Here is a 14,141-nt window from a genome sequence, read left to right as displayed (position 1 = left end):
TTAAAGACTCACTTTTGTGTAAATGTATTCAGCAGCCAATAAAGTAATTTATTCCAGTGAATGATTACACTCTCAAGTTCAGTCACTTCCCTGGTCATCATTCTTCTGAAAAATCAAAATGAATTTTTATCATGCTTCATTTCTTATTAGTAGTACATTTTGTGGACTTTAATAGCTAATATAAAGTTTTCTTGCTGATGGGGACCATGTTATGTTTAGTAATTCCTATATTCAACGGATCATCTCTCAGCATAGTTTGTAAATAGTGTGACATAAGAAAGAAGTAGTGGAAAAAGTCGCCATAGCATTAGTGAGCTTCAGATTTTCTTTTTTAAAAACAAATTTGAGATTATAATTACAGCATTTCTTCCTTCTTGCAAACCTTCCCATGTATCCTTCTGCTCACTTCCAAATTCATGAATTCCTTTCTCATTAATTAGTATTGCAAGAATATATGTACACGTATATACATATCTATTTCTAAATACACCTGCTTTCATGGAGATGATTTTAAAATGTGATCTAGCGTTATTATCAGTGCAGGTGCCTTAAGACTTAAGGCTCTTTGGATGGCGCAGTAGCTCAGCTAGTGAAGATTCTTGTCACCAAGCCTGACCACTTGAATCCAACCCCTGGAACAACCCAGTGAAAGGAGAGAGCTTGACCTCCACACAAATGCCCTGGCACCCCCACCCCCACACACATAAGCAACTAGAAGGATGTTCTTGGTAAAATTCCCTAGGGAAACGTGCAATAAACAGTCACTATAGTTTATACTTTAAGAGATACAGTTTAGTATTTGTTAGGCTGTTAAATGACTTGACTTTTCACTTTGATTAGGATGCGTTTTCTAATAAAGCTCTTTACTATTGGCAGGAAGTTTTTCTACAAGAAAGCGTATTCTTCTCTGGTCAACTGTCATACCTTTTTAAGTTTTTTTCCCCCACATTTTCCTAAAAATATTGTCAAAATAGAAATTTAGGAGTTGTTTTGAATTTCCAACATAAGTTCCATGGAGACAGAGATTTTGTTTCATCTCTGACTTTCTTTTCACTGAATAGTAGTAGCTGACAGATACGTAATCATATACAGATACATTGTATATTAGGAAACAGGTGGATGTGAATTTGGAAGAAATGACTACTAATGCTTGGTCAGAAACTGTACTTAAATTTGAAACTTTCACTTAGCAAATTGAAGGAAATGAATAAACACATGATTCTAAAAACCGTTCAAAACCAAAAATGATGAGATTCTCCAAGACGCAGCTCATCCTTGCATCATACACTCAACATGCCCTGCAGCACAACATATTAATAATTGTTACTCTTAGGAAATGATGAATAATAATAACTAAGGGGATATGAATATTAATAACTAAGAGGAAATCTCATTATATTCAAATATATCAGGTAATTACAAATAAATATTTGAAGATGCCTTGTGACTTAAGGATCTTTTGCTTTTCAGAATATTTCAGGTTTTCAGACTGATGCCAAGCTTGTTGGACTGGAGCCTGTCAGCACCTACTCAATCAGTGTGTCTGCATTTACCAAAGTCGGAAATGGCAATCAGTTCAGTAATGTAGTGAAATTCACGACTCAAGAGTCTGGTTAGTCACAGTTTCTGCTTCTACGATGTTTGCTCTCATATTTAATCAAGACTTTCAGCATCCCTCTCTTTTTAATAAAATGTTGTTTAGTATTCCTCTCAAAGGGAATTGAATTCCGGTGCTTAAAGGTTAGGCTGGTCATTTCTGGAATCATATATATGTATCGATACACGCATATTTACATACAACTTTTCCCCTAGACCTGAGTAAGACAAAGACTAGTTTGTTTATTTATTTATTTATTTACTTATTTATTAAGGAGGTGACAAGGTAGGCTTGTACACATCAGGGAAAATATCCTAATTCTTAGGATTACCTGTGGGGCTGGGAAGAGCAAGGAAGTGAACCAGCAGTCACTTCTAACACAACCATTTAGATTTTCATGAACTGTGACTAGGACTTTTCTTCCAGAAAAGATTTGAGATTCAGGAGTCTATGTTGCCTCTTGTACTTCAAACAGTCCCCTCATAACATGAAGTACTATAAAAGGCGACTGGCCTAGTCTCCCAGCAACCGAACCACTGCAGCACAATGGTATGAGCCCCATCTAGACTTTGTGTAGGCCTTGGATAGTTTTCATTTGTGAATTAGTTAATGGTGGGTTAGACATGTCCCTTTCCTTCTACTAACTGGATCATATATTTGACGACACTCCTTTTCCTCTTTTATTTTTAACAATTATTACTGAATGACTGAAAATCCATTTTCTAGTCAGTTCATAGTAGCTCTAGATGGACTTGCATTAATGAACCTCCACATGAAAGGTTAAAGATGCTAAACCAGTAATTTCCCCATGAACTTAGAGACACTTGAGATCTTCTCTCACAGCCTACCTACAGATAAATCAGATCCCTAGTATTTAGAGTGGATAAAGCTTGAGCTGGGCAATCAGTGTCTGAATTAGAATCTGAGCTGCATGGCTTGTTGGGTGTGTAACTTTGACAAAGGCTCAGGGTTCCTCCGAGCTCTATAGCTTCAACGGAAAGGAAGCACACTTTAGTCAGATACAGTGCAGGAGTGGTCTAAAACATTTAAAAAGATCTGTTAGATCTTACTTATTAGCAAGTTTATCATGCAATAAATTATGTATAAATATTATTATAAGCATTCCCTGCTCTGAATGAAGAAGCCACAATCCAGACAGAATAGGTGAAACACACTTTTAAAACTTATTGGCAATCCAACTGGAACACCATCCTTGTCTCTTTTTTTTTGGAGGAAATGATGGAGATAACTGGGAGAAGTATGCATCAACTTGAGGGAAAATATCTAAAGATTTTCAACCTATAAAATATTTAGTAGTGTTCACACAGAATGAATAAAAGTTGAGGATTATCTTACATAAACTGTATAAGCTTATATTTTTCAGTTACGAAGTTATGTCACAAAACATAATGCTCTGATTGCAAAAGTGACATAAAATTTACATATATGTATATGTAGACCAGGCTGTCCTTAAACTCAGAGATCCACCTGCCTTTGCCTCCCAAGTCCTGGGATTAAAGGTGTGCATCACCACCACCTGACTCATTTTTATATATTAATTGCTAATCATTTGTTGGGAGTTCAGAATCAGTTAAGCAGATGTTCCCCAAACTTGTGATTTGTGTATGTCAGACACATGTTAGTATTGCCTTTATGCATTGATGTATTCATCGTACAGAAGAAAGGTTTATAAGAGACGCATTTAGGACCAAAGAACAATTGTTGAGAAGTCATAGATTTCTTGAATTTTCTTTAAATCACATTTATGTAACAGCAACATTCCTTTTTTTTCCTGCTGTGAACAGTTTGTAATCTGTGAATCAACCATATACTGATTTTCTTCCATTGTCCTCATCTTACCATAACAAAGAAGTTATGCTATTAATACTAAAACTAAAGGGCATTATTGGCTATTTCCAGTGAAAGTAGTCAGTGTCTCTAAACTATAATCATTCTCATGAATGGGGTAATACTCTTCATTCATGTCAACTACATAGAATGGACATCAGAGAAAAGAAGTTATTGTTAAATAAATTGATAGAAGTTCTAAAATAAAAACCAGAGACTCTTCAAGTAATACCTCTAGTCATTTCCAAAATAGTCCCTGTTCTTCCAAAGAACCCCAATAAAATTTTGCTTATGGACTTCCCATCACTGTTGGGCCTGAAACAGTGACAGTAGACAGTTTTGTTCTGCAAATGTTCAGTAATAAGTATTGAGAAGGTTGCATCATCCTGATTATGAAAGCTGACATCCGTGACTGCCTGGACTTGAGGCCAACGCATTTCCAAAACTATGAGAATGTGTTTGCTTGTTGGGCCTAGGAAAATATTCCATTAAAGACTCAATATTGTAAGCATTAGCAAGATGGGAGAGAAAATGGTCCATTGGCCATTTATGTTAAGAACTTGTTGCACACATATTAGAAAAGTTGACATACTAAATTTTTACTTTTTTCTTTGTGAAATCTCATCTTAGCTCTTGGTTTCATAGTTTGACAATTTACTATGTGTATATAAATTTTAACTTTGAGCAAATGTTTTTCTCTTAAGTTCCAGATGTTGTACAGAATATAGAGTGTATGGCACGTAACTGGCAGTCAGTATTAGTGATGTGGAATCCACCCAGGAAAGCAAATGGGATAATTATCCACTATATGATAACATTTGAAGGAAATTCTACAAAAGTTTCTCCCCAAGACCACATGTATACTTTCACCAAACTTCTTGCCAATACATCGTACATCTTTGAAGTAAGAGCATCAACCTCAGCTGGTGAAGGCAAGGAAGGCATGTGTAATGTCAGCACATTCCCTGAGACAGGTAACTAGTATGGAGTACGTAGCTGACCTGAAACAGGTAACTGGCGTAAAATAGTTAACTAAGCCAAAATAGGTCATTAATATCATGAAATAGTACGAAGTGTGTAACTGACCTTGAATAGATGACTTACATGAAAGCAGGTTACTAGAATGGAATAGTAAACAACATGAAACAGGTAACTATTAGTAGTATGAAACAGCTTACTAGTTATAAACAAGTAACTTATATTAAATGGGCAAATAACTTGAAACAGGTATCAAAGCTGAAATAGATAAGTAGTATAAAATTGGTAACTAACCTGAGCAGTTCATCAGTATAGGACTAGCCTGATAGGTCTAATGGTAACTAGTATGAAGCAGGTAACTAATATGAAACTATTAGCTATTCATAAATAATATCATACATTTGTCAGTAGTATTTACGTGACACTGGTTTTGATTAGTGTCTGTGTAGTAGGTATGCCTATCTCTGTGTATGTGTGTTCGTATGTGTCTGAGGATGTGTGTATGAGTTCATACACATACATGCCCACTTGTGTGTGGTTATGGACACCGGAAGCTAACATGTGAGTCTTTTTGATCCATGTCCACCTTCTATATTGAGTCAGGATCTCTCAGCTGAATGCAGAGCTCATTGATAGGGCAACTGTAGCTAACCAGCATGCTCTCGGGATCCCACATCTCCTCCTCCTTCCAAGCTCTTAAATAACAAGTAGGCTGCCATGTCCAACCAGCATTTACATAGATTCTGGGGACTGAAACTTTGCTTCTAACACTTGAATGACAGGTGATTTATACACTCAGCCACCTCCACTACCACTATAGCACATTTATATGAAAAGGAAGTTTTGTTAGAAAAGGAAGCATGTGCATATGTGATCTCTGAGTACCAACTAAGTGCATATTTAACCTTCTTCACTATGAGACATCGAAAGGAAGAAACAAAGACAGTTATATAATTATAAAACCTTCTAATGTATTGAGTGTGTTTTATCATTACTTAAATAAAGAAATTAACATGCAAACTTTCCAGAATATATCTTCTTAATAATTTTTTTCTTGGTATTCTTGGTGCTTCTGTGGACTCTTAAGACTTACGTATCAGAGTCCTGTGCATCCATTTTTCCTTTTCTAAACACTCAGATCTTCCTTTCAGACCATCTGAGCAAAAGGAAAATGTTACTCAGCTCTAGTCTGTAAGAAGAAACTGTCACAGCTTCTCAGCACTGCTTCTTTGTGCCGTTACCTTCCTTCTACCTTCTCCCATATTCTACCAGTTACATAGAGAAAAACTGGACTCATTCTTCATAACACGGCTTCTCTGGCTGTCAGCTCTGATGAGAGCCATGGTAGGGCCATAACCTTTTACCACTTCACTTGCACTTCCTCATCATGGGACTGTCTTACAAGCCCCGCCCCCTGCTGAAAGCCGCATCACCTAATTTGACTTCACATTTCTATCTTTGAGGATACAAACTCAGATCTTAGAAAGGCCTGCCTTCCTCTCCAGTGTCAGCATTCATTTAATTCCCACTCTCCTTTCTAATGCAAAGCTCCTCTGAGCTCACAATATCCTCTCTTTGCAGGTTAGAATGGCATATTGCAATGGCATCTTCTGCTTCTTAGGTTTCAAACAATGTCATGATCTTTCTCTGAAGAAGATCTTTAACTCTGAAAAGATCCCACTCTTTACCCAAATTCAAGCTGCTGAATACTGTTGGAAAAAAATAGAAATGGTTCAGCTGTAAATTCCCCTTTCATGATGGTTGCAGCTGCTTGTTCATCTTGGATATGTCTTGGGTTGATACTTTACCAGTTTTCCTATGGAGGAACATATTTACATATAGGAGTGATATGACTGTGGATCATCGAAAACTAAGAGTCTAGCATACAATGGTAGCAGTCAGGTTCAAAAGAAAAGAAAAAGAACATGGCAGACTAAAGAGTTCTTTGTGCTGTGTTTTTACTGCTTCCTATGATGCCTCTGCCGAGGTCTTATCATCCACAGTTATCCCGCCTGCTCTTCAGTTTTGTCTTTCCATTTAAGGGCTTCAGTTGAACTGGTTCTAGCATACAATTTAGATCGCCTATGTTGTGACAGTTTAGATCTGTTACTTAAAGAACAGACTTGGCTATTTGAAATGTAGAGGTGTTATTTAAAGTCACAGTATGGGGGTAGCCCACTTTTTCAACTGCTTCATCTATTCTCACACTCCAGAAACTCTATCTCAGAACTTATCACCAATTATAATTTTTCTCTCCTCTAGTACTCTGTACTTTTACGCCTTCACCATCCCTCCTCATATAGTGGATGTCTCTAGCCCAGCTTTATTTATTCAGCACAATAAACTTCATCCATTCATTCTAGGAAACAGTAGCTAAGCACCTACTACAGACTAGTAAAGTTCAGCTCAAATATAGGATCTGTAATAAAGATTTCAATAACATCCCAAGCTTTGGTGGTCCAGATTCCTATAGTCCAATCTTGTTGCATCAAAGCCTCAAGTGATGAAGTATCTGACTCAATACACTGAAGCCTTCCATGGGCATTCATAAATTTGTTGAAGTACTGGACTAGAGAATACAGGTATGTCTGTGGACAGAAGAACGTCTTCATATAGGTCCAACAAGGGGTGACAAATACTTTCTTAGTGGGTGGAAAGCACATCATTGCTAGAAGGAAATATTTTCAACTCTACACAGGTGGTCTTTATGAGGGAGCACCAGGTTTTAAAAAAAGTCCATAAGCAGTCTAGACAGGAGAACTGGCAAAAAAAGAAAGGATGATAATTTTGAAATAAATGAGAAGTTCAGACTTTCAAAAAGTAGAGAGAGTGCTTGCTATTATTTTAACTATACTCACATTCTGGATTAAAGCCAGTTTAAGAGAACAGAGCAGATTTCAGTTAACAGAGCCAAGATACAACCAAAGTTCAGTGTACATTAGATATACAGGCACCTGACTTCAGAGTCAAAATCTTTGTCACAACTCTTTGTTCAAGAGTTTGAATGGATCTTAATTCATGTTTAGAAGTCCACCTAGATGGGTAATGGAGGTATAGTAAATAAAGAATGGGTTAGTCATTGGCATCTTGGACGACTTCTTGTGCACCCACACAGTTTGCTCTTCTGACCTCTGTCTCAGAATGAACAACCACCAAGCCTCATTCCAGATTTCTGGAGTCAGAATTTTATATATCAGCACACCAATATTTTTCATTTAAATGAGATGATGTGGATAATAATCCACTTAATTCTACTCTTTGCTGTTTACTTAGAGAAACCATGTGGTTTTGTTTTTGTTTACACAAAATTTCTGGCAGAAAGTCCCAAGACAGAAGGAACTTGTCATCTAGGCATTTGTAAGTTGGTAAAAGAAAGAAATGGTTTGCATTATTCTGGTAGTTATTTTTATCAAGGCTTTTTCTCTATTTCTGTATATTATTTCCACATACCCATCAGGCAAAAGTAGAACTGTTTTCTACCAGTCAAATGTAAAATTTCTCATAATTAAGAAGAATCATTCAGATGAAATATTAATTTGTGCTTCAAAAGTATTTTTCATCTTTAAAATTAGGTGTTGAGTCTAGTATATAATTATATTTATGATTACAATCCTCGTTAGGTATCTAATTTTTTATCAGGATTCACATGGATTGCTTGTTGATGAGACACTAGTAAGAGCTAGGAACTCATTGTTCGGATGGAAGCGGTTTCAGAGCTGTTGCAAGCTTCTAATTTATGGTGGAAAATTAGTCACAGTGTACAGCTAGCTCTGAGTCACAGACTCTGTTCTTATTCCTGTCATAAGAAGAAATCAAATTTGGCTCACTTACTGTCTGATGTTTGACCTTGACATACATACATTCTTTCCAGGGGTTCTCTCTCTCTCTCTCTCTCTCTCTCTCTCTCTCTCTCTCTCTCTCTCTCTCTCTCTCTCTCTCTCTCTCATATTCTCTCCTCTCTGTACATAAACACACATTCATGTGTGTAAGTCAGCATAGGACAATCTCAGATGTCATTCAGCAGGTGATATCCACTTTGTTTTATGAGGCAGGGCTACTTACTAGCATGGAACTTGCCGGGGCCAGGTTAGCTGTCTACGGTGTCCATCCTCCTGTCTCCGTCTCTCAGTGCTATGATTACAAGAGCACCTTGCTTGGACAGAGCATGTTTTGATTGAGGTTTTAAAGTAGCATATAAGGCATAAGATATCATTATGATATTTCATTCAAAAATTGTCTTTGAGGCTCCTCTGGTCTCCCCAACTCCTTGTCCCAGCTCCCCGCCCCTTTTTTAGATGTCCCATGTGTCCTTCTGTCAACTCTGTTCTTCCTTACTGTTTGTGGGTGTCAACAGTGGGGGAAGTGGGAAAGTACAAATTCGCCATCTTCCAAGTCTGATCTAGTGTGTCCTTTTAAACTCCTTTGTGTTGATCTTTATACCCATTCCAGGAGACATGAGTTGATGGACTGTACGAGGACCCGTAGAGAAGTGTGAAAAGGCAAACATACCTATTGTGCTTCAAAAGTTTTAATGATGCAAAGTTTGACCTTCAGTGCATCTTGAGAATGACTTCAGCAATTTTGCTTTGCAAGCATGAGGAATGAAGGGAAGGGAGGAGGTTGAGTGGGCACTGGCTTTCTGTGGCCGACTCTGACCAGAGCTAGCACTAATCCAGAACACCCCTCCTGCCTCGTGGTCTTCCCTGCCTTAGAAATTTGGAACATTATCTGTATTTATTGGAACTCCACCCCCCCCCCCCACTCTTTCACAAGGTAAAATAGAAAACTTTGGTTCTATCATGAGAATTTTCTATTTAAAAGCCTACAGTAATAGTTATAGAGATGAAGGTAAATACAGTTTTGTTCAAATATGGATTGAAAACTTAGGCAAACAATTTATAATCTCAAATCTGTGCTTGATCTACAAAACAAAAGGTACTGCAAGCTAGTGTGCCTAGAGTTATTAACACACAGAGGCATTGTGGGAAATGTTTTAACATTCCTAGACTTGTGCCACATATTTTTAGCTTGGACCAGTTCCAAAGAGGTAATGTTTGGTATTTTCAAACAGTCCTAGGTATCAAATTCTAAATTTAAAAGTTCTTTTAAACACAATTTTTTGAAAAGTGAATTTGGGTTACTATGTATAATTCTCCTTGACCTCCAGGTTACTCTAATATCCTTCATTAAGTGAACTCCAGGAAGGCATTCTTGGCTTCATCCAAGCTCCAGCTAAAGCCAGCTGTTCTTCAGGCAGTTTTTAAAGACTTATTTAGCAGTCAGGGCATATCCTGTTACCTTATTTTCCATTCCTGCTCTATGTAGCTGATACTCTTTGGAACAGCCTTGACATATCAACCTCCTCCCTCATTTTTCCCTTGCTCTTTTTTACTTCCAGTTTTAAGTAAGTTGTATGTATGTGTAAAATCTGGTTTTCCTTTCTAGTAAATATAGTACTTGAAAGCTTCAGGAGGGTACTTATTACTTTTATGAGACTATAAACTGTATAGACAACATTTAACAGTAGTATAAATATTCTGAGATGTTCAATAAATGAATTGAGAAAAAGCATGTTTCAAAGGAATATATTAATTTCCACTTAATTTAAAATCAATGCTATATAAATGATTTGTTCATATAAGTTATACAAATACTATTAATCACAGCTTAGTAAACTTCAAATACTAAAGCTCCTTGGCTCACAAAACTACAAATTTAAAGAAGAATTTTATTTTTTAATGTAAGATAATAAATATTATCCACAATAAAATTCTTTTGAAATTCAAATAGAATAAAAGTCCCATTTCTTAGTATATTAGTATATTACAATTTTAATTTGAATTTTACCATATGTTAACTACATCTTCAAATAAATCTTGTCTTAGTTCTGTGATTAAATAACTTATTATGAAGAGTTACTATCTTAAAACTTGCAGTTTTAGAAAAGTAATAAAAAGCCTACATAAAGTAATTAAATCTATACCAGTTAAAGGATGCATTAAAATTAGTAATTAGTTTTCAAATTTGTTACTATTTATATTAATTCTTTGTAGATATATTTCTTTCAAATAAGTGTTGTAACTTTACTTGATTGTTTTTCTGAGATAGGGTCTCTGTAACTCTGGCTGGCCTTAACTTGCTCCTTGGACCAGGCTGTTCTCAAACTTGTAACAAACCTCCTGTCCCTGTCTTTGGAAGGTTTCGATGACAGGTATGAATCAGCAAGTCTGCCTTCATTTTAAAACTACCTATATACAAGCACATTAGTGATACAGTGTTACATAGAAGAAGCTTAACATTTTTAAAGTATGGGCTCCAAATTTAATACAAAGTGTGTCTTTAGGATGTTGTGCTGTTACTGGCTGAGTGCAGAAGCCATGCTCCCTAAGAGCTGTCCTGTGAGCTATTGTCAAAAGTACTGTGTGTACTTTGCCTGCAAATTAAACGTAAAAAATAATAGGAAACAAACATACTCAGATTTCCTTTGGTGTGGATATATTAGACTTATCTTAAAGCTTGTGTGTGTGTGTGTGTGTGTGTGTGTGTGTGTTTCTTTCAAAAATCCAGATTTATATCCAGAGGCACCAATATCTAGTATTTTTGGTGTCTGTAAGATGTACAAATTAGAACCTATTTAGAGTATTTTCTGTGCTTTTATAGAAAGCTTTTTCTCGTTTCATTTTTATAGTACTTTATACTAATGGGGAATTTACATATGGCTAAAAGCACAAAAATTTAGTTGTAAAAGTTCAGTGAGTTTTGAAAGATTCATATAACCACCCACATTACCACTTTCAGTCAACATGTAGACTGCTTCCTGATTCCACCGAAATTCTGCTTACATACCTACTCCTCAAGGCAGCCACCGGACTCATGTCAATCCACAAAGATTAATTTTAGTTGTTCTTGAACCTCGTGTTCTCTTTTATGTCTTCTCATTTCTTCCAATGCAAATTAGAAAGAAATTCATAATGTTATAGCCTCAGGAACTTTTATTCATTGTTAGATTCTTTTCTATTATAGAAACATTCCATTATTTATGATTCTTTTTACTTTTGGTGGACACCTGAGTTTTTCTGAACTTAGTGTCATGAATAAATTTTTGTACTTCATGGAGTTATTGAATATTCACATGTGAGCAGTCAGTGTTTGCAAACTAGTGTGAGATCATAACAATGTTCTCGCAGTCTTTCTTTTCCTTTTTCTTTTTTTAACAAGGTCTTTCTACATAGCCCTTACTATATATACTATATAACTATGGTTGACCTGGAACTCACTATGTAGACTAAGCCAGTCTTGAACTCACAGAGATCCACTTTCCTCTGCTTCCAGAGTACCAGGATTAAAGGCATGCTTCACCTCCAATAAACCAACCTTAGCTGTAAATGGGAAAACTATAAATGTCCTTTGATCTTAAGTGTTTTTTTTTTAAACTGTACTTATAACTGTCTGTATGTGTCACTTTTCTATTACTGTGATAAAAACACCAGGACCAAGGCAACTTATAGAAGGAAGAGTTTATTTGGGCTTAGGGTTCCAGAGAAGTAACAGACAGTCATACAAGGAGGTATGACAGCAAGCGGCAGGCAAGACGGCAGGGGCAGGAAGCTGAGAGCTCACATCTTCATGTGTGAGAATGAAGCAGAGTGATTCTTAAGTGGAGCAACACTTCCATCTCTCAAATCCCACCTCCAGTGACACACCTTTTCCCGCAAAGTGTGCCTCCTCATTCTCCCCAAACACCACCATCTGGAGCCAAGTGTTCAAATACCTGAGCCTATGCAGACTCTCCTTATTCACACCACCACACTACCAGTTATAAATATACATGAAAAATAATAGAATTATTTATAGTCTTACCAAAAATAACAGTTATCATTCAGCATAGTACAATTTAAAATGTTAAAAATTATTAATTTAATTATATTTTTTTGGTTGTGTTTGAGACAGAACTTCACTATGTAGTACAGGTCACATCTCTACTTATGATGCCCCTGCTTCAGTCTCCCCAGTGGTAGAATTAAGTCATGGGCTGCCATATCTGGCATAAATTCCTGTTTTATTTCTTTCAAAAATTTATCAAGAGTGGATTTTCCCTTGTTATTTTTAGACATAGGAATAGGATATTGTCTGTGTTCTGGTCAACTGTTATATTGTTTTCAGAGTTTGGATTTTCTGACATTTTATCTTTGCATTTTGTTTGTTTGTTTGTTTTGAGACATGGTTTCTCTGTGTAGTTTTGGTGCCTGTCCTGGATCTCACTCTGTAGACCAGGCTGGCCTCAAACTCACAGAGATCCGCCTGACTCTGCCTCCCGAGTGCTGGGATTAAAGGCATGGACCACCACTACCTGGCTATTCTTTGCATTTTTGTTGGGGTTTTGTTGATATTACTTCCTTTTTTTTTTTTTTTTTTTTTTTTTTTTTTTTTTTTTTTTTTTTTTTTGGTTTTTCGAGACAGGGTTTCTCTGTGTAGCTTTGCGCCTTTCCTGGAACTTGCTTTGGAGACCAGGCTGGCCTCGAACTCACAGAGATCCGCCTGGCTCTGCCTCCCGAGTGCTGGGATTAAAGGCGTGCGCCACCACCGCCCGGCTGATATTACTTCCTATAGGTCATCATCCTTTATTTTCTTCAACACAACCACATTCTTCATTTACATCCCGTTCATCTCCATTAGTTATTCTGGCTGCCTATCTAAAGTTCTTGTGCAACAAACAGCATTGTAAACATTCCTTACTCAACCAATGCTTTACAACCATAGTGGTTGACCCAGCATGACACATGAACTTATTGCTAGGAGACAAGGAATTCACATAATTGCATCATTCTTGGCCTAGGCTAGAACTGAAAAATCAATTCATAACGAACAGTAAGCGAAGTAAAGAAATATGACTAGTTATGAATTTCTCATTCATCTGTTAAATTTTAGTAGTGATTTCATGATGAGAGGACTAACAGGACCATTTTTATTTCATAGAATTATTCATAGTTACCACATCCTTGCAAGAAACATGAACCCTGCTTTGAGGGACAGGTTATCAAACTGTAGCAACAGAAATTCATTCATACTGGAAAGATAAAGTGAAGGCTTCCTTACCTCATTTGGGGAGGTTTCTATTCAATTCTTTGACAAATGTTATTTATCTTCAATCGTTTGTCTTTTTAAACATTAAGTTACAGGAGCTCCTTGCATATTTTGGATATAATCTTTGTGCTAGTCAGCTGTTTGTTGCTGGGGCCAATATCCCAAATAAACAATTTAAAAGAGTAAAAATTGATTTTGTCCATGTTTTCAGGAATTTCAGTCCATCAGCACTTGCCACACATTGCTTATGGTCTGTGCATCAAAGAAGGAGAAGATATGGTAAGGCAAAGACACTTACCTCATGACTGCCAGGAAGTGAAGAGAGAAACATAGAGTCCCAGTGTCCTCTTCAATGGCATGTCTGTAATGCTTATCTTTACCTTCCAGTAGGCTAGAGACCATCTCTTTAGCATATGGAACTTTTGGAGATCACTTAAGATCCAAGACTCTCTCTCTCTCTCTCTCTCTCTCTCTCTCTCTCTCTCTCTCTCTCTCTATATATATATATATATATATATATATATATATATATATATAATATACATATAAAATTTATTTATTCATTTATTTTACATCCTGACCACAGTTTCTGCTCCCTTCTCTCCTCCAAGTCCCTCTCTCCCACTTCCCATCT

The 14,141-nt window shown here is 36.6% G+C and overlaps 1 protein-coding gene across 1 annotated transcript in view; it reads left to right on the top strand.

Moving 5' to 3' along the window:
- Ptprq (protein tyrosine phosphatase receptor type Q) overlaps nucleotides 1–14,141 on the top strand; it is a 194,813-nt gene that overhangs the window by 71,898 nt on the left and 108,774 nt on the right. The window contains 2 exon segments of the mRNA XM_052752881.1: nucleotides 1,471–1,612; nucleotides 4,150–4,419. Of these exon segments, the coding sequence (XP_052608841.1) occupies nucleotides 1,471–1,612; nucleotides 4,150–4,419 (412 nt within the window).

Source organism: Peromyscus californicus, unplaced genomic scaffold (genome assembly GCF_007827085.1).
Source record: "Peromyscus californicus insignis strain IS unplaced genomic scaffold, ASM782708v3 Scaffold_24__1_contigs__length_46423439, whole genome shotgun sequence".
In the NCBI taxonomy this organism is placed as follows: domain Eukaryota; kingdom Metazoa; phylum Chordata; class Mammalia; order Rodentia; family Cricetidae; genus Peromyscus; species Peromyscus californicus.
The sequence above is the reverse complement of the archived record's forward strand: the minus strand, read 5'-3'. Positions and strand labels throughout refer to the sequence as shown.